The sequence below is a fragment of the Lipotes vexillifer genome, unplaced genomic scaffold (genome assembly GCF_000442215.2).
Source record: "Lipotes vexillifer unplaced genomic scaffold, Lipotes_vexillifer_v1.1 scaffold438, whole genome shotgun sequence".
Classification (NCBI taxonomy): domain Eukaryota; kingdom Metazoa; phylum Chordata; class Mammalia; order Artiodactyla; family Lipotidae; genus Lipotes; species Lipotes vexillifer.
Genome location: NW_006784126.1, coordinates 1,293,935 through 1,321,924, shown reverse-complemented (window position 1 = coordinate 1,321,924; position 27,990 = coordinate 1,293,935). Strand labels below are relative to the sequence as shown.

General features: G+C 37.8%; 1 protein-coding gene across 2 annotated transcripts in view; it reads left to right on the top strand.

Annotated features, from left to right (window-relative positions):
• Window positions 1-27,990, top strand: part of AKAP7 (A-kinase anchoring protein 7) — a 144,097-nt gene that overhangs the window by 81,838 nt on the left and 34,269 nt on the right. Inside the window, exons 1-2 of one of the 2 annotated variants that reach the window (XM_007456544.1) lie at window positions 21,716-21,764; window positions 24,150-24,218. In XM_007456544.1, coding sequence (XP_007456606.1) covers window positions 21,716-21,764; window positions 24,150-24,218 — 118 coding nt within the window. Of the gene's footprint in view, window positions 1-527; window positions 676-21,715; window positions 21,765-24,149; window positions 24,219-27,990 lie in introns of those variants that run through there. The other variant, XM_007456543.1, reaches the window with a different exon arrangement.

Sequence of the window (27,990 nt, the reverse complement as noted above, 5' to 3'; positions counted from 1 at the left end):
TTCCTGCTGTGAAAGTACACTGAGAATCAGGAGGGGCAGGTAAAGAAGAACTTGGAAGATCCATTGACCGCTCTACTCTAATTCAAATAGCCTTTGTCTTTCAGATGATGTTTTACATAAGTTTAAAAATTGCATCCATTTATTAAAACATTTTACACACTGTAAAGTGTTAAGATCCATATCACTTTAAAAAATTCACCCATTGCTCCATTGTTGATGATTACTCTTCCCATGGTATATCAAATTTCAACTTGATATACTTTATTATTTCTGAAGCTTAAAGTATATGAAGATTTGAGTGCTTCCACGTTCAAACTCAACACTCTTTAATGATTTTTTTAAAAAAATACAACTCATTCTAGGCAGAGGGACTTTAGAAACCACTTTACAACAATTTTGTGGTATCCATTTTAAGATGCCAGTAGGAAGTCAAAATGTAATATCAGGTTCTAAGAAAGTGGTATAGATGTGAACTGGTTGCTTAGGTGAAATGATTGATTGATGTGATTTTGTTTTGTTATTTCAAGGGAGTGAAAAAAATAGACCCCAAATTCTATGAAAAATTTATCAGTCACAGATTTGGAGAAGAAATGGTACGTCGCATAGATCTTTGCTCCATGCTGAAGAAAAAGCAAAGTAATGGTTATTATCATTGTGAGTCTTCAATTGTGATTGGTGAGTGCCATTTAAAAATTACTTATTATCTTTGATTTTGATTTCTTTAGCATCATTTTGTTTTGGCAAATGTTTATGTTGTATGTTTTTCTCAATGACGTATTTTCCTAAATATTACGTTTTGACAGTAATACATTAAACATTTTGTAGAACATATTTAGTATTCATGTTTATCAGTCAAGATTTTAGTACCTATAGTTTTTATACTTTTGTGCTTTAAACACAATCATCATGAAGTCTTCAAATGTTGATTCATAATTCATTTCAGTTTTAATTTTATTTTGTGTATATGAAGAAAGCATTTTCTCCAGTGAAGGCCTACGTGACCACAGCATTCTATACCAGGCATTTTTGTGTTCACTGCTTCTAATTAGGAAGAGAATGTGCCAGGTCAGAAAGTTTCACTCTGGGAAGGGAAAGCATAGGTGGCCTGCAAAGATTGAAAACTTGTCCTTTAATTTCTTCCCGAAGAAAAACATGTTTTAAGGGGAAACAAAGATTCATACATAAATGCTCTGTCATCATATCAGGGAGATGGCATGTGATGAGACAGGTTCATACACAATTACGTTTCTGAGTGCAAAGTGTGTACACCAAATGAAGAATCTGAAAAACTGGAACAGGGGTATTTCTCATTGTTTGCAATGTGAATGTCTTTTAAAGGAGCCTGATCTGTCGTGATTAAAATATACAATTTCAAACTGGGCAGTATTCTTACAAAATTGTGAACTTCAAGACAACCTGATTTGTATACTTTTGAAGTAACATGAAAATATTCAGAGAAGATAAATACCAGTATCTAAATATTTCAAGGTCTTCAACCAAAGTAATTTCTCTCCATGTCACCTTGAAGAAAACCTATGGAAATATACATCCTGAAAGAATCTTTATACTGAAGTTTAAAGTATTTTAAAAATGTTCAAGAGACACAACTTTGTTTCTAAATTCTCACTAGAGATCTTCAGAGAAGTCATTATTTATTTTACCTTCCAAAGATCTTAGCTATCTTAAACAGAAGATAATTAATATGTCATTTGAATTTTATGTTCTGGAACATTTCAAGTGTGCTTTAAGGAAGATTTTTGTGTTTTCAGAATCTCTGTAAGAGAGGTGCCTTCCATCAAAGTTTTGATGAAGACCAAACATTGCTGTTTAGGTTCATTGTAAAAGGCAAATTTAAATGCTTCTTGCGTAATATAGATTTTGCCTGGCTTTCCATATCTTCTCTGTAATTACTTTAGACCAACCTTGAAGGAGAACTCAGTGCTTCATTGCCTTTCCCACTCCCATTTTTTAAAAAAAGAGCAGTATGTAGATTTTACTGAAGGTATTGTGGGGCTGCATTATATAGCTCACAGCATGGATCTCCTATATTGCCATTACACAGCTCTGTTCAGGTCATCCCAGATTACTGTGTTCCATTCACTGAGTTTTCTTTTATTGCTCTTTACCAGCTTGGTTTCTAAAATTCCCCTCATTATGACAATTTCTCTAGATTTTTCTCTCAGGCTTCTTTATCTCTCACACTTTTCTACTTCAGAGCAATTTAGTTTCTTTCAAACTTCACCCATCTTATATCCCCATATCAATCATTTAACATTATTTAAAAAATGATTTTTGCCTATTACACATACTCTATATTCTCCTGCCTTTATGAACATTGAAGCAATATCTGCATCTAAAATGATGATAATTATTTAATAATTATTATTTAATAATAATTTTAATACACACTAGAGTCTTGTATTTGCTATGGATAATTACTGATTTTCTTGATCTTACCTGAGTTTTGCAACAGAGAATACTGGACAGGACTCTATCTTTGTGAGTTTCATTTCTTGTTCAGATTTTTTTTTTTTGGTATTATCTTTTTTTAAAAAAAATTTTATTGGAGTATAGTTGATTTGCAATGTTGTGCTAGTTTCAGTTGTACAGCAAAGTGAATCAGTTATACATTACATATATCCACTCTTTTTTAGATTCTTTTCCCATATAGGCCATTACAGAGTACTGAGTAGAGTTCCCTGTGCTATACAGCAGGTTCTTATTATTTACTTATCTGTTTTATATATAGTAATGTGTATATGTCAATCCCAATCTCCCAGTTTATCCCTCCCCTCCCTTACCCCCTGGTAACCATAAGTTTGTTTTCTATATCTGTAACTCTATTTCTGTTTGTAGATAAGTTCATTTGTACCCTTTTTTTAGATTCCACATATAAATGATATCATATGATATTTGTCTTTCTCTGTCTGACTTACTTCACTAAGTATGACAAACTCTAGGTCTATCCATGTAGCTGCAAGTGACATTATTTTGTCCTTTTTTATGGCTGAGTAATATTCCATTGTATATATGTACCACATCTTCTTTATCCATTCCTCTGTTGATGGACATTTAGGTTGCTTCCATGTCCTGGCTATTGTAAATAGTGCTGCAATGAACATTGGGGTGCATGTATCCTTTTGAATTATGGTTTTCTCCAGATATATGTCTAGGGGTGGGATTGCTGGATCTTATGGTAGCTCTATTTTTAGTTTTTTAAGGAACCTCCATACTGTTCTCCAAAGTGGCTGTACCAGTTTACATTCCCACCAACAGTGCATGAGCGTTTCCTTTCTTCACACCCTCTCCAGAATTTACTGTTTGTAGATTTTTTGATGATGGCCATTCTGACTGGTGTGAGGTGATACCTCATTATAGTTTTGATTTGCATTTCTCTAATAATTAGTGATGTTGAGCATCTTTCCACGTGCTTTTTAGCTATCTGTATTCCTTCTTTGGAGAAATGTCTATTTAGATCTTCCGCCCTCTTGTTCAGATTTAATTGGCTTCCACTGGTATGGCTTCTCTTTAATTTGATACTAACTCAAATTTAATGTCTGTTTCCTGAACTTTGAATCAGTATTGTGTTGTATGCATTAAAGAGTGAGACAGATTTCAGATCTTAAGATATTTTGTATTCAGAATTCTAGAGTGGAAGTTAGGCTTCAGGGACTCTGGGAACCTTCTGAAATGGTTTATAAAACTTTGTATGTAGGTACATATGTGGATTTTTCTGGGGAGAGAATTTATTAGATTTACATATTTCCTATCTCTTAATTTGTTAATGGTGCATTCTTGGAGAGCACTGGATTCCAAATCACTGATTTTCTTTTCAGCTGTCTTAATTATATCATTTAGGACATTAAAAAGAAAGCAGAAAAACAAACTAATGACTATATGCTTCATTTCCAATATCTCCAGTTGATTCTTTTTCATCCTTTCCTGTTCTGATCTTTGCTTTATAGATGCTAGTCCTTCATTTATTTCTTTGATGATGTCAATATAATTAATTTTGAAAATTCATGTTTTGAAGATCTGATTCCTTGGGTGTGAATTCTACTATTTGTTGGGTCTTTTGTGGTACTTGATTTCCTCTGGTGCTTTTAAAGTTTTTTTGAGAGCTCATTTAATTGTGCATGTTTCCCCCTCATAACCCCATGTGTGGTTTTGCAGATGTCTCAGTCCTAGTCCCGCAGGGTACACTACTTTGTATGAGGCTAGGAACTGGCAACAGCAACCATCTTTGTCCATAAGGAGTTGGATTGCATTCTTCTTGTGTCTCTTACCAACTTGTGAGGTTTTCTTTAGAGTAAAGATAATTAGCCCTTTGCCATATTGACTTCAAATATTTTTCCAGGTTTTATTTTGCATTTAGTTTTGGTCACAAGATATTTCTCATATTAAATGTTTTTAATTTTTGTAAAACTACAGATTAAAAATTCTGTGATTTCTTTAATTATTATGACTAGAGTCATCTCCAAACCAAAGATTTGACACATTTTCGTTTATATTTTCTTCTGATTTTTTTGTTATTATTTTTGCATTTGAGCTTTTCATCTATCTGTTGTGATCATTAATTAAGTAGTCAGACATAGAGGATTAACATAGAAATCCAGTTACTAAAAGTGGTTGTGAAATAGAAATTTAGTTTTGGGAAATTTTTTTGGAATTTTTTTTAACACCCCACCAACCTTACTTTGTGTTCCAAAGATCACAAATTAGCAGCCTTTCATATTGTACTCAACTAACACAGAGTTTTTAAATTTGTTTTTATAATTTTAATTACTTGCCAATCTGGGGGTGATTTTATATAAAACATCTGGGTTTCTGATGCCTTTGAATAATCCAGAAATGTGGCCACACGTGCTCTACGTTCTTGCATGTAGTGATTTCCTGGGTGGGGTAGTAGGCACACCTTGAACGTAGCTGCCTTTCATCATCCCCTGACTCTTGTTCGTCTACAATTTGCCTAACTCACTTGCACTACTTGATGGGTTCTTGAAGGCATCTGAGTTTGGATCCCCTGGCAGCTGCTGCTATTCCCTGGGTCTACTTTTCATTTCCATGCTGAGCATTTTCCTCTCCAGCGTCTGCCATCATGCATCTTTATATGGAGTGTTAGGGGAGTTTGGTAGGATATGGAGGCAACAGTCACATGTTCAGATGCAAGAGAAAGGTACTACATTTTAATTCTCTCATAATAAGAAATGTGGTTGATATTATGCTTACCTAATATTGAGATATAACTTCTTACAAACCTAACTGCATTAATCAGCTAAAATTCAAAAAAAAAAAAAAGTGAAAAACCAGTTCTTCCTGGTGAATCCAGGAATGAACTATAGCTCAGATATCCTAGCGTGGTGAAAGCTGTTCTCTGTGAGCTACTTACTGGAGTTGGGTGAATTAATTTTTCTCTTGCAGCTCTGTTCCATTTATATTTCCTTAGGGAAGGTAATTGACTAAATGACACCCTTTGTAAGATTGATGAGCAGTTTAGTGCTTGCAAAGACTAGTTTACTTTCAGCTGTCAGACACCTCTTAGAGGAGGCAGTGGGGAATTTGGAAAGGTCTAGAAGAGATACATATATATATATATACATATATATATATATTTTTTTTTTTTTTTTTTTAAATCGTACATGAAACATCCACACTCAGGTGCCCCTTGTATGGTTTTATGATATACAATATGGACATTGAATGAAATCTAGACAATGATAATTAAGTTGATTAGAAGCCTGTCTATAAAGTGGGTAAAAAAATTCTATTCATATCTATTAGCTCAGACTACAAATAGGGAAAAATAATCTACATCCTTCCAATTCAGTCAGATGGGTATTTATTTTTACTGTATTAGTAAAAGAGCTGATAAATGATCTATCAATATTTCTGTTAGCATAGCTTTCATACTCAGCACCGCCTTAATCCACTGGCCTGCTTTTCCATAAGAGGAGTTTAGTGTTCTGGTTTCATGATATGTCCTTGGAAAACTTTCTCTGATTTGCCAAGCAGCGTTCTCTCAAATTCCAAACTATATTTTTCTCTCCCATTGATTTTGGGAAATTTCCCTTCATTCTAGACATTTTCCTTTTTTCTTTTAAAAATCACAACCCCTATACTGAAATACATCCATTCTTCTGTCTTACTGAGCAATTTAGTTTACGGGACAAGAAACTCCAGATTATTGAAAATATTTTGCCTAAAAGAGAGTTGCTGAACTTTCATTTGAAGTAAGTTGGTGGAGATTATAATGAAACCTTTTGGGGGGCTTGGAGCATAAGTTCTGAGAAAGTTTATCATCTTGACCATTTTTTTCATCAATCATCTGGTACACATTTCTAGTTAGGTTTCCCTGCAGTGCCTCTGAGCAAACATTGGGTACTCATGCAAAAGGCTTCTTACTAGAGATTGATTTGTTGATTTTTAAAATGCCTCTTAGAATAAGAATCCCCATTAAATTTTGTATTGGAAAAAGAAACAGTATGTATGATTGACATCACCAAGAATGTCTGTGTGCTGTACACATACAATTTTTTGCAGTCATTGTATTGAACACGTCTCATTTTGAGAGTATGACCTTGAGTTGTCATTGCTTTAGAAAACATGGACTGGTTAGGACATCCATTAATGTCCTCGAACAAATGCTATAGCAGAATCCCCAAGGGAGACAGGGATTTTACTGGTCTCCAGACACAGGAATCCATTTGTTGGAGCATATGCTGAGTGTGATGAGCTGTACAATGAAGTTAATTTTTGTGCCAGACCAAATGAGATGAAAGCCCAAGCAGCTGGATAAGATGAAGGCTGCATATCCTTCAGAGGGAAAAATCACTGCATTTTTTTCAGATATTGTCACAAGAGTGGCCCCCGCTCGCTGCAACCAGAGAAAAGCCCGCGCGCAGCAACGAAGACCCAACGTAGCCAAAAAATAAATAAAATAAATAAATTTATTTTTTTTAATGTACTTTAAAAATAAATAAATAAATAAAAGCAGGTGTAACCAAACATCCATCTTAGCTATTTGAAAAATAATGGCATATATGAATATGTATAAAATTCCAAGGTTTTATTTTTGTTTTTGGCCACGATGCTCAGCATGCGTGATCTTAGTTCCCCAGCCAGGGGCCAAACCTGTGCCTCCCGAAGTAGAAGCTCAGAGTCTTAACCACTGGACCGCCAGGGAAGTCCCAAAACTTCAAGTTTTTAAAAAAATTTATTGAAGTGCAGTTGATTTACAATGTTGTGTTAATTTCTGCTGTACAGCAAAGTGACTCAGTTATACATATATACTTTTTCATATATATATATATATATATATATATATATATATTTTTTTTTTTTTTTTGCTGGCCAATGTACTTCTTTATAGCTTCTGCAAGCAGAGGTACAAACATGATTTTCTGAGAACCCCAGCTGTTTTTTGGTGTAATAATAATTATTCACCATTAATTTAATGAATGTTATTGAAAGTGTACAATGTGTGCACTTCTCTCAGGTATAATGAGATACAGAGAAGTATAAGATATAGCCCTTAAAAGTGATATAGCGTTGGAGGGGGGAGGGAGACGCAAGAGGGAAGAGATATGGGAACATATATATATGTATAACTGATTCACTTTGTTGTGAAGCAGAAACTGGCACACCATTGTAAAGCAATTATACTCCAATAAAGATGTAAAAAAAAAAAAGGGATATAGCATCACTGGGGAGCTAAGACTACATCTGAGAAATGGAGAGGGAGGAGGAGTAGAGAAATAGGGCTTCATCCCTGACAATAATGGGCTTTGATAGGACACAGTGGAGGAAGCTTATAACTTTAGCTTCTAGGAAAGTGGGGATGGGGCGTGGCAGAGCTTGGATAAATAGGATGAGGTGGATAGTAGAGAAAGGACACTGTCCAGGAACAATAGGTACAGTTTACAGGGGGAGAGAAGCAATAGATTGGGAGGCAGGGTGGGGGTAATATTAGTGATAATATTAAGTGATAGGAATAATAGTAATATTAGAGATAGGAGGCACCGTGACTGAGTCTACAGTCTAGTTAGCTGAGGAAGCTACAGAGGGGAGGTTTGTGTGTTTGAGGAGTTGGTGAGGGAGGTGGGAAAGGAGATGGGCACAGTTGCGTATACTAAGTCAGTGAGTAAGTGATAAAAGAAACTGAGTAGATAGATGTGAGATAAAAAGAGGGTGAAGTTTAATACTCAAGAATGACTTAGGATTGGATCCTAAAGATAAGACCTTCAATTAGTTCTAACTGTAGGCAGTGAGAGGGTTAGGGTTGGGCTGGCCATCAGCTGAAATAGAAACAAACAGGCCTATGCAGATACGGTGATAGAAGAGGACAGGGGTCATAGGCAGTAAGTTAGCGTCATCAGAACTGTAGTCAGCAGTCTGTAGCCAACGTCAGATAGGTCAGACCAACAGGACACCAGACTCAGACTTTATGGGCTGAAATAACTATGGAGAATTCCAAGTGAGTTGAGTCAATGACTTTATTCTATCCAGGTGTCCCCGCTTTTTTAGAATCACTCTTAGACCTGGACAGCTTAGACCAGTCCTGTCAGTCTTAAAAGCCTTGTCATGGTCCATCCAGTGGTTCCCGGTGGTCCTGTGTAGGTGGTTCAGCCAAAAGGAAAGTACTTTTTGGGGTTACTTCTAAGGAGACCCTGAGATTTGACTGTGGTGGTCTAACCTTCAGTGCTTCTTTACCATTAGGAGTCAGGGCAGAGCTCCAAAAGCTCTGAATCTTGCCCAGTTTGGTATGTAAGCATGGGGGTCTTCTTTATGGAAGATAATGATGTCAATGTAATTGACCCATTGGTTGATAGGGTAGGAAGGGGTGCAGGGAAAAGGAAGTCAGCAGTTTTTCTTCCTTGGGTGAAAGGCGTAGCTAGGACAAATATCTTTCAGCTTTCTAGAATCCATAAATCTGAGCCTTTGTCATATCAGTGATAAGTAATAAATTTCTAAAATGTTTAATTTGAAACTGTTTATGTTGCTAAAATGTCATACACTCACTTAAAGGTTTACTTATTAGGTAGGGGTATTGGCATTAGATATGTGCTTAAATGTCTGTTTTTTCTGACGTGAATCATTTACTTTTTTTTTGTTTTACATCTTTATTGGAGTATAATTGCTTTACAATGTTGTGTTAGTATCTGCTGTATAACAAAGTGAATCAGCTATACATATATCTCCATATCTCCTCCCTCTTGCATCTCTTCCCACCCTCCCTATCCCACCCCTCTAGGTGGTCACAAAGCACCGAGCTGATCTCCCTGTGCTATGCATCTGTTTCCCACTAGCTATATCTCTTTTACATTTGGTAGTGTATATATGTCAATGCTACTCTCTCACTTCGTCCCAGTTTCCCCTCCCCCGACCCTGTGTCCTCAAGTCCATTCTCTAGGTCTGCATCTTTATTCCTGTCCTGCCACTAGGTTCATTAGAACCATTTTTTTTAAGATTCCATATATATGCGTTAGCATACAGTATTTGTTTTTCTCTTTCTGCCTTACTTCACTCTGTATGACCAGTAAAAATGTGCTTCATTGTGCTTATCTTATGAATGATTTAATAGTCTAAGGCTACAATTTTGTTGGGCTTTAAACTCTTATGGCTTTAATCACTATTTCTCAAAGTTTGGTCCATGGATCCCTGGCAGTCCCTGAGATACTTTTAGGGTCTGTGAGGGCAAAACTATTTTTATAATAATACTAAGATATTATTTGCTTTTTCCTCTGGGTTATCATTTGCACTGATGATGCAAAAGCAGTGGTGGGTAAAACTGTGGGTTACCGGTGTGAATCAAGGCAGTTGCCAAAAAAAAAAAAGCCAATTTCACCTAAGAATGGTCTTGCTGAGTAGTAAGAATTATTAATTGTATTTAATCTCAACCTTTGAGAATGTGTCTTTTTAATATTTGTGTGACAGAAATGGGAGGTGTTCATAAAGCACCTCTGCATATTGAAGTGGGAGATTAACTCAGGGAAGAGCACTGTGTGGTTGTTTAAGTTGCGAGCTAAAATAGCCACTTTCCTTCATGGAACACCATTTTTTCTTGAAAATTGACCCATGGACATTTTTCATTTTCACACTTGGGTGTTCGGCAGACATCTTCTTGAAAATAAATAAACCTGTCACATCAAGGACAACTGACATGATTTACTGCTAATGATAAAATTCAGGCTTTCAGGCAATAGTAAGAATTTTAGAAAACTGTAATCTGTTACCATGAGTTGACAGATTCCTAAACTTAAAGACTTTCCCCCACTTTAAAAAAAAAAATTTATATATTTTATTTATTTATTTTTGGCTGCATTGGGTCTTTGTTGCTGTGCACGGGCTTTCTCTAGTTGCGGCGAGCGGGGTTACTCTTCGTTGTGGTGCATGGGCTTCTCACTGCGGTGGCTTCTTTTGTTGTGGAGCATGGGCTCTAGGCACGTGGGCTTCAGTAGTTGTGGCACGTGGGCTCAGTAGTTGTGGCTCGCGGGTTCTAGAGCGCAGGCTCAGTAGTTGTGGCACATGGACTTAGTTGCTCCACAGCATGTGGGATCTTCCCGGACCAGGGCTCAAACCCGTGTCCCCTGCATTGGCAGGCGGATTCTTAACCGCTGTGCCACCAGGGAAGCCCCCCCCTCCACTTTTTTTTAACGGAAAATTTTATACACAAAAGTAGAGAACACAGAGTAGAATAAGGAACTCCATTTTTCCAGTTTATCTATCACACTATCTGTCTTTACTTTATTGAGGTATAACTTATCCATGAGACTTGTACCTGTTTGAAGTGTATAACTTGATGAGTTTTTAACATATGTATGCACTTGTGAAACCGTTATCATCATCAAGATACTGAAAATTTCCTTCACCCCCAAACATTTACTTGCTCCCCTTGGTAATCCATAAGGACGTACCTAATGAGGTGGTGTGATATTAATGAATTTTTTGATGTTATATAATGAAATATGTCAAAATATGGAGAATCTGCATAACTCAGTGAATCAATAGTTTTAAAATGACTGATGTGTGTTGTTACAAAGACATGCGTGGATAAAAGGCCCATTAAAAGGTCAATATAGACCACAAGATTTGACTGTAAAGAGTATGAAAAGTTCACTTTTTTTTGTTTGTTTTTTGGGTTTTTTTGCGGTACGCGGGCCTCTCACTGTTGTGGCCTCTCCCGTTGCGGAGCACAGGCCCCGGACGCGCAGGCTCAGAGGCCATGGCTCTCGGGCTCAGCTGCTCCGCAGCATGTGGGATCTTCCCGGACTGGGGCACGAACCCGTGTCCCCTGCATCGGCAGGTGGACTCGCAACCACTATGCCACCAGGGAAGCCCCTGAAAAGTTCATTATTATGCTTTTAAGATTCCACATTGCAGCTAAACTTTAAGAAACTATAACTCGTCAAGTTTTGATGTTATATCAAAGAAGAATATCTGCAGTTATCTGAAAAGGCTATTATTCTCTTCCTTCTTCTAAATATACTTCTGTGTGAGGCTGGATTTTTCTTATACTTCAAATGAAACAACATATTGCAACAGATTGAATGCAGAATCAGATAAGAGGATAAAACTGTCTGATTAAGCCAGACATTAAAGAATATTCTGAGAATGAAAAATAATGCCATTCATTTCACTAGAAAAATTTTTACTTTAAAAAATATAGATATTTTCACAACACATTATTTATTATAATATATAGTGGATTTATTATTGATATTTTGAAAGGAATGAATAAATAAATTTTTAAAAATTCTTTTTTAATTTCTAATGTAGTAAATATTGACAACATAATCCAGATAAACAAAAGCTCTTGGTAGGGAGAGAATGTAGATAAGTTTTAAGAGTGTTAAGGGGTCCTGAGGCCAAAACATTTAAGAACTCCTGATTTAGTTCATGTGTCCAAGAAAACTATGAAAAAATTTAATTCTCAGACAACATTCCAAACTTAATTTTGATCAGTATTTCCTACTCTTTCTTTGAACAAATTAATTTTGATGGCTACTCAGTTATCTCTCTATAAAATATAAACTAGGTTGATTCCTCTTTCCTTAATTTTTTTGTTCATCCCTTTTAAGTTTCCATTTAAGCATTCTGTGGTAAGAATGCGACAAGTAGAAAAATACCCAAGACTGACAATAGCATATCTATATGAAACGATGCATTAAAAAAATCATTATTATGTGAAATTTGTATTCTATAATATAGGAATGCCTCTTTTGTGGTAGGCAGGACCAAAACATTTTGTCTTGTTTTCTTTTGCACAGGCTGACAGGGAGATGATTAAGAAAATTTCATCTCTAGTTAGACTGAGTAAGATGAATCTACCTCAAGCATGTTAGAAGAGGGAAAAGTGAAAAGACAGTTTATCACCTAAGGGAACTGTACTTTTTTTTTTTTTTACTTGAAAACTTAATTATCAAGTAATTTAATAAGAGCTGAGTGCAAGGTATTTAATTATTTACTCTATGACACTAATTGAATGACCATGTAATTTATTACCCAGATGGATACTTGTAAGTGTACTATGCTGGGTTAAAAGAATAAAACCAAGAGTATCCTGCTTTAAATGGGACTTACATCATCCTACCTAGAAAGCATAGTGTTCTTGAAAAGTGGAACCTTTGACATGGTAAAATATTATATTTCAAATGCCAATCTTGTTCCTTTTTGTAATCTAATTGTCCTCTTCTTACAATGTTTCCTTGATGAAACCTGTCTTCTAAAAAGAAAGTGAAGTTTCATTCTTTATGCCCCTAATAAAATTGAAAAGCAACTGATAGTTGGAACTCTCAGCTTGTTTCTTTCCATCTGCTTGAGTTAGAGGAAGTTGCAGGGTAAGTAACTGAGCAAATTAATCATAATGATGGCTCACTGTATTTTAACTGGTATATCAGCTATTAATCTGATGCTAACACAGAGTGACAGCTGTGGCTCAGGCTATTTTGAAAATCCAACCATCTGTTGGCCTGGTTTCAAACCTTATGATTTATATTAGATGCCTTGAGAACCTTACATATTAAAGGGGTAGTGCTATGTGGTAAATTTAACTATGTGACAAATTAAGCATCACTGCTAGAATGATGCAATGATAATTTGTGTTATTTTATGATTTATGTGTACAGCCTCTGATTTTAAGTGTATTTTAGAAAACATGAAAGAAAATATTGAATTCCAAATAAAAAGAAAAAGAAATGAATGAAATGATTGGAGGGCAGATTCTGCAGTCAAAAGAAACCATTAAGATATAGGGAATTAGTCTTAGGAGAGCCTGCCTAAGTTGCCAAAAGTTATGGCTCACTGGCCCATCACATTGCCTAATTGCCTCTGAACGTGTTTTTTCACCAAACTAATTAATACTTATTAATGTTTTAAAAGTACTTAACACAGTGCCTGACATATAAAATTATAAAAATGTTAGTTATTAAGATTAATGGCACTGCTAGTTATATTAGAATACTTATTGCAGCAGTATTCTTACTTTCTTAGCATCAGAACACCCAGTCAGATTTTTATAAATTTGCCTCATTCCTAATGCTGTCCTTAAATTGGCATGGATTAATTGGTGCATTTCAAAAATAAAAATGCACATATACACATATATGGTATATCTATCAAGTGCCTTTTATGTATTTATGTAATATTTTATATTGCATACACATATTTATATATAATTTATGTATAAAAATACAGTGGTGAAGATGGAAAACTGACTTTTTGGGGGAGCTATGGGAAAAACACAATAAAGTGTTACCTATGTTTTGTATAAAATACCTAAAGCACTAACTGTAGCTAACAGGAAGAACAACATTTTGTCTATTCATGAATTGTGGCTCTATTTGATCTTCTATTGACTAGGGTATTCAGGGGAATATTCTGTTTTGATTCTGGCTATGAATACAGGAAAATACATTTGATTATCATGTTTTATATTTCATACCAGGGAACCATAGCTTCCAAATATATTTTCATTGCTAACAGCTCTGATCAAAGCAAAAGCTTTTACTTAAGAAGTCAGTCTTAGCCTAATATGGTTTAGAGAAAGGGAGTTCACAGTTTTGCTCCAACTATGCATTTTTAGCAAGAATTTAGTTGATAAGTGCGGCATACATTTATCTATATATGATAGATTTTTAAAAAAATCTGGGCTTCCCTGGTGACGCAGTGGTTGAGAGTCTGCCTGCCGATGCAGGGGACACGGGTTCGTGCCCCGGTCCAGGAAGATGCCACATGCTGCGGAGTAGCTGGGCCCGTGAGCCATGGCCGCTGAGCCTGCACGTCCGGAGCCTGTGCTCCGCAACGGGAGAGGCCACAACAGTGAGAGGCCCGCGTACCTCAAAAAAGTAAATAAATAAAAAAAAATAAAAATTACTATGCCACTCTTTATCGATTCACTTTTTAGGGCTTTTATCGTGTTTTTGCTATACAAAATTATTTATAGACCTTTTCAAGAACTTTCCTAAGTTTAATTGACCAAACAGTAGATACCACATTTTTATTAAAAGTTTAATATAAAACTCTTCTGAGTTTTGCCTCTTCTGAGTCCATTCTCTTCCCGCCCTGATTGCTGATTGGCAGAGCTGTCCCTTCCCTGTGAGGCGTTGGGCTTTAGGGCACGTGGGCTCCACTTTTGCCCTGATTGGTTCCATTCTTCTTGCCAGTGATTAGTTTAGGAAGTGGCACGTGACCCAGTTCTGATAAGTGAGGGGAAGTCTGCTTGGGACCTCAGAGAACAGTTTTCTTGATGATACATAATTTATTGGGAAGAGAACGTCATTTTTTAGCTGGAAATTGTTGAGTATACTTGCGATCCCTGGACTTAGCAGCATCTTAACGACAGGGACACTAGGTGGCTTCAAGCCCATGTGCTGAGTATGGGAGACTAGAAGGTGAATCTTGATGATCTTAAGCCACAGAAATAACCAACTCAAATGTCATAGGAGGTAATGACATTTTGAAAAATTCGTAATCTCTTGAATCAGGAGTTTTTTGTTATTTGGAGCTGAATGCATCCTAACAGATACACATTTTGGATGTAAATTGCAAAATGTATTAACAGAAAATAGACTCAGTGTTTTGGGTTTTTAAGCACAGTTCTGATAGTTACTAAAACTTGTTAGATGAATCCATAAACAGAATGAATACTGACATAGTGTATCAGATGAGTGTCAGCCTAGACCATGGTGGATCATAACAGATCCTGAGACCTGCTGAAACCAATCTTGATTTAACTGCATTTCATCTAGTATAGGAGAATTTTCTTTTCATTATCTTGGGGATTCACTTTCATTCTTCTGTATCACTTTAAATGTTATTAGAGGAAAAAAACTTTAATAATTATATACTGAGTTATTAAAGCACCTTTTATTTGAAGTCTTCAAATGCTTTACACAGCAGGAAATGTGACTGTTGTCTTGCCCAAGACAAACAGTGAACCACTTTCAGAACTACGCATATTGAGGATATTCTACATAAAGAGTTAGGACCTGTGAAAACCCTCCAATAAGTTGGGAGCTGTAGAACCAAATTTTGTGTTGTTTACATTGTTAAACTACAAATTGAATCTACTTATTGGGTCCTTTTTGGCTTTTTGAAATACATGTTTTCTTCCTATGAAGGATGTTTCTTGTTCTCTGAAAGGTTCAGGGCATTAAAGGATTAAAGGCACTTGAATAAGAAAGCAGCCATATTGGATAATACAAATACTGGCCAGCAGATTAAATGTATTCTCTGCTTTTCTTTCTTTCTTTTTTTAAATAGGTTTTAACATGCAAACATTTCACTTGTCCATGAGTAAGTAACTCATGTCAGTTTTTGTGAATTCATTGTTAATGCCTGCAAAGAAGGACAGACTGTAAAAAAGCAGGCCTGAACAGTATCTGTCCAGGGTAGATGACTGTTCCCGGCCTTTGTCCTCCGGTACTGCACTGCCTTCCTAAAACTGTCAAATGGGATTTACCACAATGGAAGTACTGGGCTTCCTTCTGCTCCCTTCACACGTGCCTGCAAATGTGGGCCCCCCACCTTCCTTTGACCTAGGCTTTCTCTCTCACCTCCTCTGGCAGCACCCCTCGACTCAAGAGTTAACATCACCCCAAGAGCCGACGTGCTTATCACATTAGCACATGCTCAGTGTGTAATAAATAGCACCTGGAATCAAATTGAATTGATAAAATGGTATAATACAAATTCAAGGTGTCCAGGTACACACTGTAACTTCTCAGCCCTTCTCCCACCCCTGCTGCTGTCTGTTCTCTGAGCAGGGAAATAGATTCTCTGCCCTAATTGATTTCTCACCATTAAGGAAAGGGCTTTATTTACATACATTGTTTAAGGTTTGACCACATACATAGAAAAGAACTGACTGAATAATAAGCAGGGTGGAGGCATTTGAAGCTTGGCACTAAGCTGGCATGTGTCAGTGGAGATTGGGAAGGTCATTATGGATTGGTAAGGAAGGACTTCCTTTGTACCTCTGGTTATCTGCTTGTTTCCTCTCCTTTCCTAAATGCACGTGGTACGTTATGTTTTTCTCCTTGTGTTTCATATATAGGAAAAAACACATTGTCTTTCCAATTACATACTGAAATGGTATAGCATATGGCAGTTTCAAATACAGATAACTATAACTTTGTTTTTGAGAAAAACGGCTAAAGCACTGCAGAGAGAAGTTAAAAAGTCTGTTGAAAATATGACTAAAGTAGGAATAATGTTAAAAAATAATTCTTGGCCTCCAAATTTCTGGTTGGTCAAGATTCTTTCAGCTGGCAATTAAAAAGGACTTTACTGGTGAGATTTACAGATTATCCTTAAAGTTTTTCAGTTATAATTTTTCCGTCTCTTTCCTTTGCAGACAGACACTCATAAGAATAGCTTTCAAATATCAGTATTTAATGATGTAGTTTCAGGACCTTGCCCTTTGGGTACAAAATGGCTACGTAGATGTAGCATGACTCAAAATGGAGTAGCATCTATGCGATAGGTATATGCTTACTGTGGATTGATTATTGAGAATTAAAATTTGGTTTTACAGGAACATAGAGAAACGGAATAAATACTGAGTAAGTCCATCTAAACTTCTTCAAGCCCAGAGTAACTGCTTGGTTTTTGGTACTCTGATGTCAACATAAAAAAATTGGGATATATTCCAGAACATCCCAATTTTCATGAATTGTGTTTCCATAAATTGTCAAGCATTTCTTTTTTTTTTTTAAATTTATTTATTTTATTGATTTATTTTTGGTTGCGTTGGGTCTTCGTTGCTGCGTGCGGGCTTTTCTCTAGTTGCGGCGAGCAGGGGCTACTCTTCCTTGTGGTGTGTGGGCTTCTCATTGCGGTGGCTTCTCTTGTTGCCGAGCACAGGCTCTAGGCACGCTGGCTTCAGTAGTTGTGGCACGTGGGCTCTAGAGTACAGGCTCAGTAGTTGTGGCACACGGGCTTAGTTGCTCCGCAGCATGTGGGATCTTCCCAGACCAGGGCTCGAATCCGTGTCCCCTGCATTGGCAGGCAGATTCTTAACCACTGCGCCACCAGGGAAGCCCCAAGCATTTCTTGAAGTTATGTAACTTTTCACTGAAACTGTGACATTTCTTGGTGTAACAGTTTCTGTAAGAGTGCTACCTGCTTTATAAGGAAATCTTCCTGAAGTGTGCCTTCTGTGCTTAAAGGCATGTGTCCTAAGGCTTGGTTCCAGAATTTGGAGGGATAAACCGCTCCCCCCCCACTTTTTACACTTCATGATTTGATGTCCTCTTTCTCTCCACTCTTTTGAACACAGGAACATTTACTCATTTGCTTCTGTAAGTTGTCAAACTCAGATTTCCTTTCTTAATGAATGGGAGATCTCAGAAGAAATGGTAATCTGTACAGTTTTACACAGTCAGAATATTACAGTGAGATTTTTTCCCTTAGAGTCAGACTTTTATAGCAAGGTTGCCCAGAAATCCAAACATACATGTTTTCAGTTATAGATAGAAAATAAAGCCAAACAATGACAAAGAGAATAGAGTCTTTGGTCATAGTTAAGAATTATATTTTCCCATTGGAGATAGTAAATCAGAGCTGATATTTCAGAGTACATGAAGAAGAGGCAGCTGCTGCCCCCTCATACGTTCTGGTTTTATTCCTGCCATTTCAACCATTATGATAAAAATTCAAACAGCTATAGCAGATATGGGCAACTGTTTTAACCATGATTTGTTTGTAGCGAGGCCTGTGAGAAAAGAAAACATGAAAAGGTTATGGTTTTAAATTTATGTACATGATATCAGATATTTTTTCTCATTGATGTTAACCTTACTTCTTTTTCTAATCTTCTAGTTATGGTAGATCTCTATATATTACTGAAAGGAGTCTGTTAACCCCCTAATAAAACCCTACTAATATTTTCTAGGATTACTTGTGAATGGTCCAGGTTGCTCTTTTTCCTGGAAGGTGAATGCTTCCCAGGGTTGTTCTGGTGCCCGTGTTCTTCCTTGAGTCATTTCCCCAAGGCATAGCAGGCAGCCGGGCCAGGCTCCAGCTCCAATAAGGGATTTGTCTTTAGGTCTTTGTTTTAAAATAGGATTTTAAATACTCTAGCACCATTAATAAAAGGATCTGGTGACAAAACATGAGAAACCAAGGCATTTACAACATATTACCATAGAGCTTGATTAAGTAACTATTTTTCTGAACATTATTCTGAAATTGGAAGAGGTTTCATAAAGTATATACCTGATACCACACACAAATTGTGTTTAATGATACGGAACTCTGCAGTGAGATGCTCAGGGCTTATGCAGCCAGGCAGATTGAATTCAAATCCCATTATTGTCACAGTTCTCTGAGAGATTTTGGCCAAGTTACTTTCCTGAGGTTAAGTTTTTTGCCTGTGCAATGGGGATAGTAATTGTACCTACCTCAGAGCCGTGGTAGGGATTAAATGGAAAGCCCTTAGCAAGTGCCTGGTATATAGTAGGTGTCCAGGAAACGTTAGTGATTATTTTTAATTTTAACTTACCACTTGATTGTTTTGTGAGCTAGGGATGGGTGAGGAGGGGCTTACATCTTAAACTATTCAAGTTAGTTACATACTGACATACTGTTGTATTTCCAAATAATTGGGTAAAAGATGGCTACATTCTAGGTCCTTCTGAATGATAGCTACTGAGATTTGCGGGGGGAGGGGGCATGGAATGGCAGGGAAACAGATCTATTTTTTCACCAGAATTCCATATATATAGCTTGTTTCCTAAATGAAAACATACAGACACATGAATTTCTTAGTTATTTTTGAGTTGAAAATTTGTGTATATGAAAACTTATGAAATCTGTAGAAGGAAAATCACATTTAATTGTATGTTGAAGGAATCATCTTTATTGAAAAAATCCAAAACTATGCAGTGTGAAAACTCCTCAGTAGTTATAAACCTACAGGGTGAAATTACAGCCTTTCAGAACTGAGAAAAACCTTAGTGACCTTGAACTCAGATTCCATCCCCTCTTTGAGGTTAAGCGGTGTGCTAATTATTTGCACAATTAAAAGCCAGTTTTTTTTTAAAACTCCTGTCTTGAATTTCTCAGTTGTTTTCTAATCTTTTATTATGGTTAATTCACTCTTAACGCTTATGAAAAAAAAGAAAAGCCTCTAACATAGCCATGCCACCTGCCCACCCCACCTTGGATTGCAGGATATCCTGAGATACACACTGTTACTTAGCTAATGATACAATTTCTATCTTTCATTCTTAATTGTATGTTTTCAGTAGTAGTGCCAACAGGGTCTAATTAATAAAGTGAAGTTGGTAGGGTTCATCACAGAATGTTATCCCCTGGATGCTGCACTGGAGTGAGGGGTCTTCTTGTTTGGAGGTTCCATGGATAAGCAGTAACTCAAGATGACGGCTAGGGGGGGCCAGAAATTTGTAGAGGAGGAGGTGAGATCGCTAGCTGGTGCTGGAAAGACTGAGGTGCATATAGATACACTGCTCCCACGGTCTGTTCTCTTCTCCTTTCCCTCCTCCCAAACACTACCTACTTTGCAACAACAAATTAAAACTTTATATTGGGGCTTCCCTGGTGGCGCAGTGGTTGAGAGTCCGCCTGCCGATGCAGGGGACTCGGGTTCGTGCCCCGGTCCGGGAGGATCCCACGTGCCGTGGAGCGGCTGGGCCCGTGAGCCATGGCCACGGAGCCTGCGCGTCCGGAGCCTGTGCTCCGCAACGGGAGAGGCCACAGCAGTGAGAGGCCCGTGTACCGCAAAAACAAACAAACTTTATATTGAACTTACCAAATTTACAGATGAAGAAATCAGAACTCAGACAAAAGAGGTCAGTGTTTCAGAACTGTTAATACCTGAAAGATCTGGGATTCAAACCTCTATTTCTAAAGGTTCTATCACTACACCAATGCCGGGATTGGGGGATGCTAGGAGTTGCTCATTTTCCTCAATGAAGAGTGTTCACTGCAAATATTTCTTTCTTTAACACGAAGAGTAATGCTTAGGATTTTAAAAATTGACAGGTTTTATTCTTCCAGACTGCACACTCTTTTTGTTCAGATGAATAGGAAGGTAGACACACTGCCTCCAGAACTGCGGGCAGTTTTCATTATCATCCACTGCCCTCTCCTTTCAGTGCCTGGTGAATGGGTGTGAGTGCTTAGCTGGGAAGTCGAGGAGTAAAGTTAAGAATTTGGGTGGTAACCCTGACGCTATGAGCAGTCTTTCCTTCTCATGGTGTCATAAAATAAGGCTCTTCCCTAGATAAGATAACAGATTTGGAACGATGCCATGAAATCTTACGTCATGAAGTTCAAAATATAGCCTCATGTCTGGAAATCAATTGCTTTGTTTTCCCTGAATCTGCCTAACCACCTTGTGTTTTCATTAAGAAAGATGCTATTATCGCTGATCTTTTTCTCAGTGATGCTTCTAGATTTGGGGCATTTTCTGGGCTCCTGACATACTTGATGCTCTAATTTTAGAATTCATAGTGTTGGCTTAATGCTTTAATAGAGGAAGAAAGCAGTGTTTCAGAAAGCAGGTATTTAACTTTAAAAGATAAGATGTAAAGTGTAGACGACAACTGATGTTCTTTACCCCCCTACCGGCCCCCCCCCGCCCCCGCATTTCTACTCTTACTGCAGCTTGAAGTTCGTGGTGCTTCATTCAAGTTGTGTTTTCTGTGTTTTGCAAAGTCAGGTTCCCTATTCCTAAAACAAAGAAAGAAAAATCTGGGGGTGAAAGAAAGCTCTTCCTCTTTAAATGCAGACAGAAAATCTGGTTTTTTTTCCCCCTTTGAATTTCCCTGTGTAATTACCGCATTTGTCTGCAGGAGAAAGGACCGGTTGTGGTTTGTTCTCGATTACCTTTCTTAAAGATACATCCGCAGAGCCACGCAGCGCACGTGGCACTCACCTCAGGGCGAGAGCTCCCAGTTTTGCGAGAATTAGGCGAGCGGAGGGACACTGCTTTCCCCGAGAGCCAGTCCCAGAGCAGTTGCGTGGGTCTGGAGCCCGGGGAGGCGGAGCCTTTTTGCTCCCGGCGGCGAGTGCCCCCTCCTCTGCCTGCCTGCCTGCCTGCCTGCCTGCCTGCCTGCCTGCCTGCCTGCCTGCCGGGTATCCTGTGCAGCCACTCGTCGTGCTCCTGTGCTGCTCCGCGGACCGTGAGATAAACCGTAGTCGCTCTTTGGGGAGCCCGGGGAGAACACCAGGAAGGAGAGAGAGCGCTAGTGCCATGGGCCAGCTCTGCTGCTTTCCTTTCTCAAGAGATGAGGAAAAAATCAGTAAGTGTGATTTGTTCTGTGCCAAATCCTAAGTGCCTGGCTATTTTATGTGGCTGTCTTCTAGGGATAGTTTTGTTTTTTTCTTATGGGAAACATAGCAGACTAATGAGCTGTGATTTTTCTTGTGCATTTACTGAAAGGATTGGTAGATGTGTAGTTAATAATTAACTGTCAAAGTACAGCAACTCAATGAATAGAGCTATGTTAAAGATACAGAATACCGAAGTCATTTTTCATTTTCTTCTGTTGGTATTTTACAGCTCGTTTTTATCACACTATCTAGAGTCAGAATTTAGTTTTGAGTTTCTTTATATCACTGCATACAGTTTGATAAATTATACATGCCAGACTTCATTTTTCTTGTCTGAAATTGGGATGTTTTCAGAGCAATGCTCAATAATAACATGTAGAGAAGTAAAGCTGGCTCGAAAATGACATATATTATACATTTGCAGATATTTTCATGTGTCCTCTGCTTTGTCCTCCATGGAGGGAATTCGGGTGTAACTGTAAGATCCCTCCAAACAAGTGATGCCACTTTAATTTCTGCAAAAACTTCACTGAATATTTTTAAACTAATGTCAGGCAGGTTCCACATCTGCTTATGGCCAAAAACAGAACTTAAATTGATGACATTGCACTGAAATTTCTTACTCACTGGCTTACGTGTGTGCACTTACATTTCAACTTTGTTAAAAACAGTACTGGCATTGTAGTTAGTTTGCTGAATAGAATTTGCCTTAATGGCAGTTGCCCCCAAATATTGAATTTTTACTTCTTTTTCAGTAAAATGTTTATAGACATACTAATGAAAATTTGCAGCCACATTTATGTCACATCCTTGCTTTATTTAAATAAATTTAAATAGGTCAACAGAATCTCTTGATATCTGATTCAGATACTCAAAGATACACATCTGGCTTGTATTTCCTGCTGCTCATTCCTCAGGAAACTAGCCAGGGACAGGTTTAAAAATAATTAATACATATCTTATACATATTCACTTGGGAAAATAAGCCAGGTTTTTTTTTGTTTTTTTTTTTTTTACAAGAAATCTTCTGAGAATGCTGTAGAATAAATGTTGGGAGGCTTTGGAGCATTTGCTTATTAACAAGAGCCCATAGCTGTGCTCTAAATTTTACTTGTGAAAATGATACTGTACAGTAGGCGATGGACCTGAGCTTAAAACCTGAGGTGACTTCACAACAGAATTGTTCATTTTCTAACAATGAGCATTGGTATTCATTTGGCAGCGTGAAACTTTTCAGATATTTGTCAGAATGATCCATTTGTAGTTCCTGAGGGTTTTGGTTGATTGATTCCTTGAGGAAGATCTCGATCTGAAAAACCTTGGTCTGGACAGATGTAGGGAGAGTGAATTCTTTCCTTACCTTTTTCCACTTCCTGTTCCACTGCTCCAGGTTTTCTTGGAGTTCCTGCTTTCCTTGTGTTCTCTTTCTCTTTGTCCCCTGTCTGTAACTGAAGACATCAAGTTTCACCTCAGTGAGGAATTTGCTCTTTTCTGTCTTTCTCATCTGGGATCCTTGGAGTGCAAAGTCTTCTGTTTTACATACAGCGCTTCTCAGTATTGATCGACAGGAAGTGCTCTTGGGGGTTTACCTTCTCAAGTTACAAAATTTTAAAAAGAAAATGAAGATAAGACTCTGTCTGAAGCGAAGTTCAAATCTGAAAGTGCAAATTATGGTTAGAATCAGTGCATTTGTGCCCTCTTTCCTCTTCACTCCTACTGGCCCCAGATCTTCCCCGTTCTCTCCTTATTATTCTTTGATCCGTCTTTGATTTTGTCGTTACTTCACTTTTTCTCCTCCTAATCTGCTCCACGCTCTGTTCACATACCACATCAGCTGTTTTCCGGTGCTGTGTTTAATTTCTCTGCTACAGGATGGTCTAAAGAGAAGGTTCTCTGCCAGACACTGCTATGCTGCTGGTAATACATGTCTACCAGTACTTACAAAGGGAACTTGAAAAAAAAAGGCAGAGAATTCCTTAGCCAGCATGCTTCAAGAAACATGTAAATTAGCACTAACTGTAAATATCCAGCTCATAAGCTGTGTTGATTGAATGTAAAAGAACCCATAGTAGACATTTGGGAGGGCCCGATCTTGCTAGTGGATTGTACAGTAACCTTCTGGGTCTTATGCATCTTCGTGACCCCACCTCGTAGCCTTGTTAGCCTGCTCTGGGCCACATGCTCAGTGAGGACCTCCTAGCCACAGAGCACAAAAGTGCTTATGCCCACACCCTTCTAATTCTGCTGTAAAGGGTGATGGCCATAGAATGTATCTTCTGAGAGCAGCTCAAGTGGAGAATTAAACAAGTTTTTGGTGAAAGTTGAAATTTATGGTTGTCATTCTCAAAACACAGGTGAGTTGGGAAGCCCATCCTCTATAGCCCTGCAGAGATACAGAAAGGAGGTACCCAGCTGGCCAAGTGGTAAGAGTCAAGGGGTCCCTCTCCCCTCCTACTGCTGTTTTATCCTGCTTTTGTCCTTGGTGGTGGTGGTAGATAGAAAGTATTCTCATTTCATTGATTTATTAGTGCTACCATTTTAATCTATTAAGAGCAAACAAAATGATTTTTTAAAAATCAACTAGTTGTGTAAGGGCTATGTTTGTGTGGGAAGTTAACTGTACGCACAGCCAGAAATCTTGGTTATGGGGTGAATAGTCAAATACAGTAGAACTCGTCATGGTTTATTTTTCAGTTAATGCAGCACAAAGCAGCTAGACCCTTTTTGTTTAAATCCCAGCAGTTGAACATTTTCTCAAACTGTATACTTTTTGGCCAAAAAAGGTAGAATAGACTGACAATAAATGCTTATTTCTTGGTAGATTAAGTACTTTCTGTTGCTACACAGGACCATATTTAACCTGAAACATTCCCATAGATATTGTAGGATTAACAAATGTTGTAGATAGTCTCCAATATAGTTTTTGCTGAATTCTTCTATAGCGCTTGTGTCCTTTGAATTACCGCACGTCTCATAGTGAGCTTCCTGAAGGGAATGTTCATGAATAAGAATGTTGTTGCACAGGCTTACTGGCCTCTGCAGTTTATCAGACTCACTAAATAAACCTGAAAAGGAAACTTAATCACTAAAGAGATATCCCTATAACTAATTTAGAAGACATTTTACGTGCTCCTTTCCTAGTGCAAATTTTCCCTTTTTTTTTTTTTTTGTGGTATGCGGGCCTCTCACCATTGTGGCCTCTCCCGTTGCAGAGCACAGGCTCCGGACGCACAGGCTCAGCGGCCATGGCTCACGGGCCCAGCCGCTCCGCGGCATGTGGGATCTTCCCGGACCGGGGCACGAACCTGTGTCCCCTGCATTGGCAGGCGGACTCTCAACCACTGCGCCACCAGGGAAGCCCCAAATTTTCCCATTTTGAAGTACATTTGTTTTATGTAGAATGAAACAGGTGAATGTCCAGAGATGAACCAAGCCTCCTCCCATGGTAGTTTGTCATAGGGATGTGTCATAGGGGAGAATGGGACAGCTAATGAATGGATGCACTGACAACTCAGTTACTTTCTAGCCCTGATCGTCTGTGATGCTGAAAATGAAAGAGTATTAGTATGTATTTTAACAAGAAACATATCTTAATTTTATAAGTATGTGTTTAAACAATACACAGACATTTTACTTTTATATATGAAATATGTTTCAATATAGTCTTTGTATTTTTTATTTAAAAAATTTTTTATTGGAGTATAGTTGATTTACAGTGTTGTGTTAGTTTCAGGTGTACAGCAAAGTGAATCAGTTATGCATATACATATACCCACTCTTTTTTCTTTTTTTTAGACTTTTTTCCATATAAGCCATTACAGAGTATTGAGTAGAGTTCCCTGTGCTATTCAGCAGATTCTTATTCATTATCTATTTTATATATAGTGGTGTGTATATGACAATCTCAATCTCCCGATTTATCCCCCCTACCCCTCCTGTAACCATAAGTTTGTTTTCTACATCCATGACTCTACTTCTGTTTTGTAAATAAGTTCAGTTGTACCCTTTTTTTTTTAAAGATTCCACATAGAAGTGATATCATATGATATTTGTCAGTCTGACTTATTTCACTCAGTATGACAATCTCTAGGTCCATCTATGTAGCTGCAAATGGCATTATTTCATTCTTTTTTTATGGCTGAGTAATATTCCATTGTATATATGTACCACATCTTCTTTATCCATTCCTCTGTTGATGGACATTTAGGTTGCTTCCATGTCTTAGCTATTGTAAGTAGTGCTGCAGTGAACATTGGGGTGCATGTATCTTTTTGAATTATGGTTTTCTCTGGGTATATGCCCAGTAGTGGGATTGCTGGGTCATATGGTAGTTCTCTTTTTAGTTTTTTAAGGAACCTCCATACTGTTCTCCATAGTAGCTGTACCAATTTACTTTCCCACCAACAGTGCAAGAGTGTTCCCTTTTCTCCACACCATCTCCAGCATTTATTGTTTGTAGATTTTTTGATGATGGCCATTCTGACCAGTGTGAGGTGATACCTCATTGTGGTTTTGATTTGCATTTCTCTAATAATGAGGGATGTTGAACATCTTTTCATGTGCTTTTTGGCCATCTATATGTCTTCTTTGGAGAAATGTCTGTTTAGGTCTTGCACCCATTTTTGATTGGGTTATTTGTGTTTTTGATACTGAGCTGCATGAGCTCTTTGTATATTTTGGAGATTAATCCCTTATCGGTTGCTTCATTTGCAAATATTTTCTCCCATTCTGAAGGTTGTCTTTTTGTTTTGTTTATGGTTTCATTTGCTGTGCAAAACTTTTAAGTTTATTTAGATTCCATTTGTTTATTTTTGTTTTTATTTTCATTACTCTAGGAGGTTCAGTATAGTCTTTTTGTGTGGGATGAGTTAAATGGACCATTTGTAGTATTTTACAAATATGAGTCAAATCTCAAGGTGGTTTGTTTCTGATGATTTGGAATTTGATGATATAACATTAATATATAAATTGAGGTAAGCAGTTTGTTAACTTCATGCCTGATGAATGCTTTCATTTTTTGAACTGGTGGTTATTGTTCAGTTATACTCAGAGAAGTATTTAGATTTTCCAGTTTTCCAGAAGGCTTCCTATAAATCCTATAGCCATATACTGTGCTCTTTTCACTTGCACTTAGATACACTGACTTTACGGTTATCTTTCATACATGTGCTCTGTTTCATCTCATAGATTTCAAGCAGGACCCAGGTCGTATACCATTCTTCATAGCATCAGATCCCAGCAGGTTCTCCCTTAGACACTGCAGCATGGGCCCCAGGAAGTGTGTGATAGGGAACCCCACATCAGTGGACAACAACATTCATTTTCCTTCCTTAGAAATGTGTTTCTGCAGGGGATACAGCATGACTCCAGTCTCTTGCTGCCTATTGAATACAGATGGCCCACCCCTTGGCATGCAGCTTTTACTATAGAAAGAGTACAGGACTAGGAGAAAGGAGACTTGGGTGATAAACCCAGCTCTGCTCCTAACATCCAGTCTGACACTGGGCAAGTTGCTAATTTCTCTGGGTCTCAATTCCTCATATTTAAGAAGTGGGGGTTGAACTACCATGATCTTGAACGTTTCTTCATTGACTCTTAGAGCTTAGAGTCTAGGAAATAAATATTATAGATGCAGTTCTTTCTTCTTCCTGGTCTTTCTCTCCACCTCATCCTCATTCTCTTCTTTTTAATTTATTGAATGCTTACTGTGTGCTAGGTACTCTGCCAGGGCCATTTGGAAAACTGCTTATGAAGTGAAACTATTAGAAAAAAATGCTTCCCATCTGTCCCATTTAAGAGGGGAAGTGGCTGAAAACTAGTAGTTTGGGGGACTTCTCAGTTACGGTCCTCCAGGGGTGCTGTGGGGGCAAGAGCTGGTAGGAGGCTGGGACGCCAGGCAGCCCATTATCTGCTACCTCCTTTCTGAAGCTGTGAAGCACAGCAAAGCCAGTGGTGCTCCGTGTAACATTGTGCCTAAGGTTTCTGTGGGTAACATTGTGGTAGCAACAGTAATGTGCAATATCAAACATTTAACCCTAGTCACTAAAAATTAGATTTTTCCTTTAATAAGTAATGTATACCCAAGAGGTTTATGTTTCAAAAATTAAGTATTGGAACATTAGAGCAAATGCTGATAGCTACTATGCCTGGTTCCCTTTGTTAATTCATAGGCTATATGGTGACTGAATTTTTTGT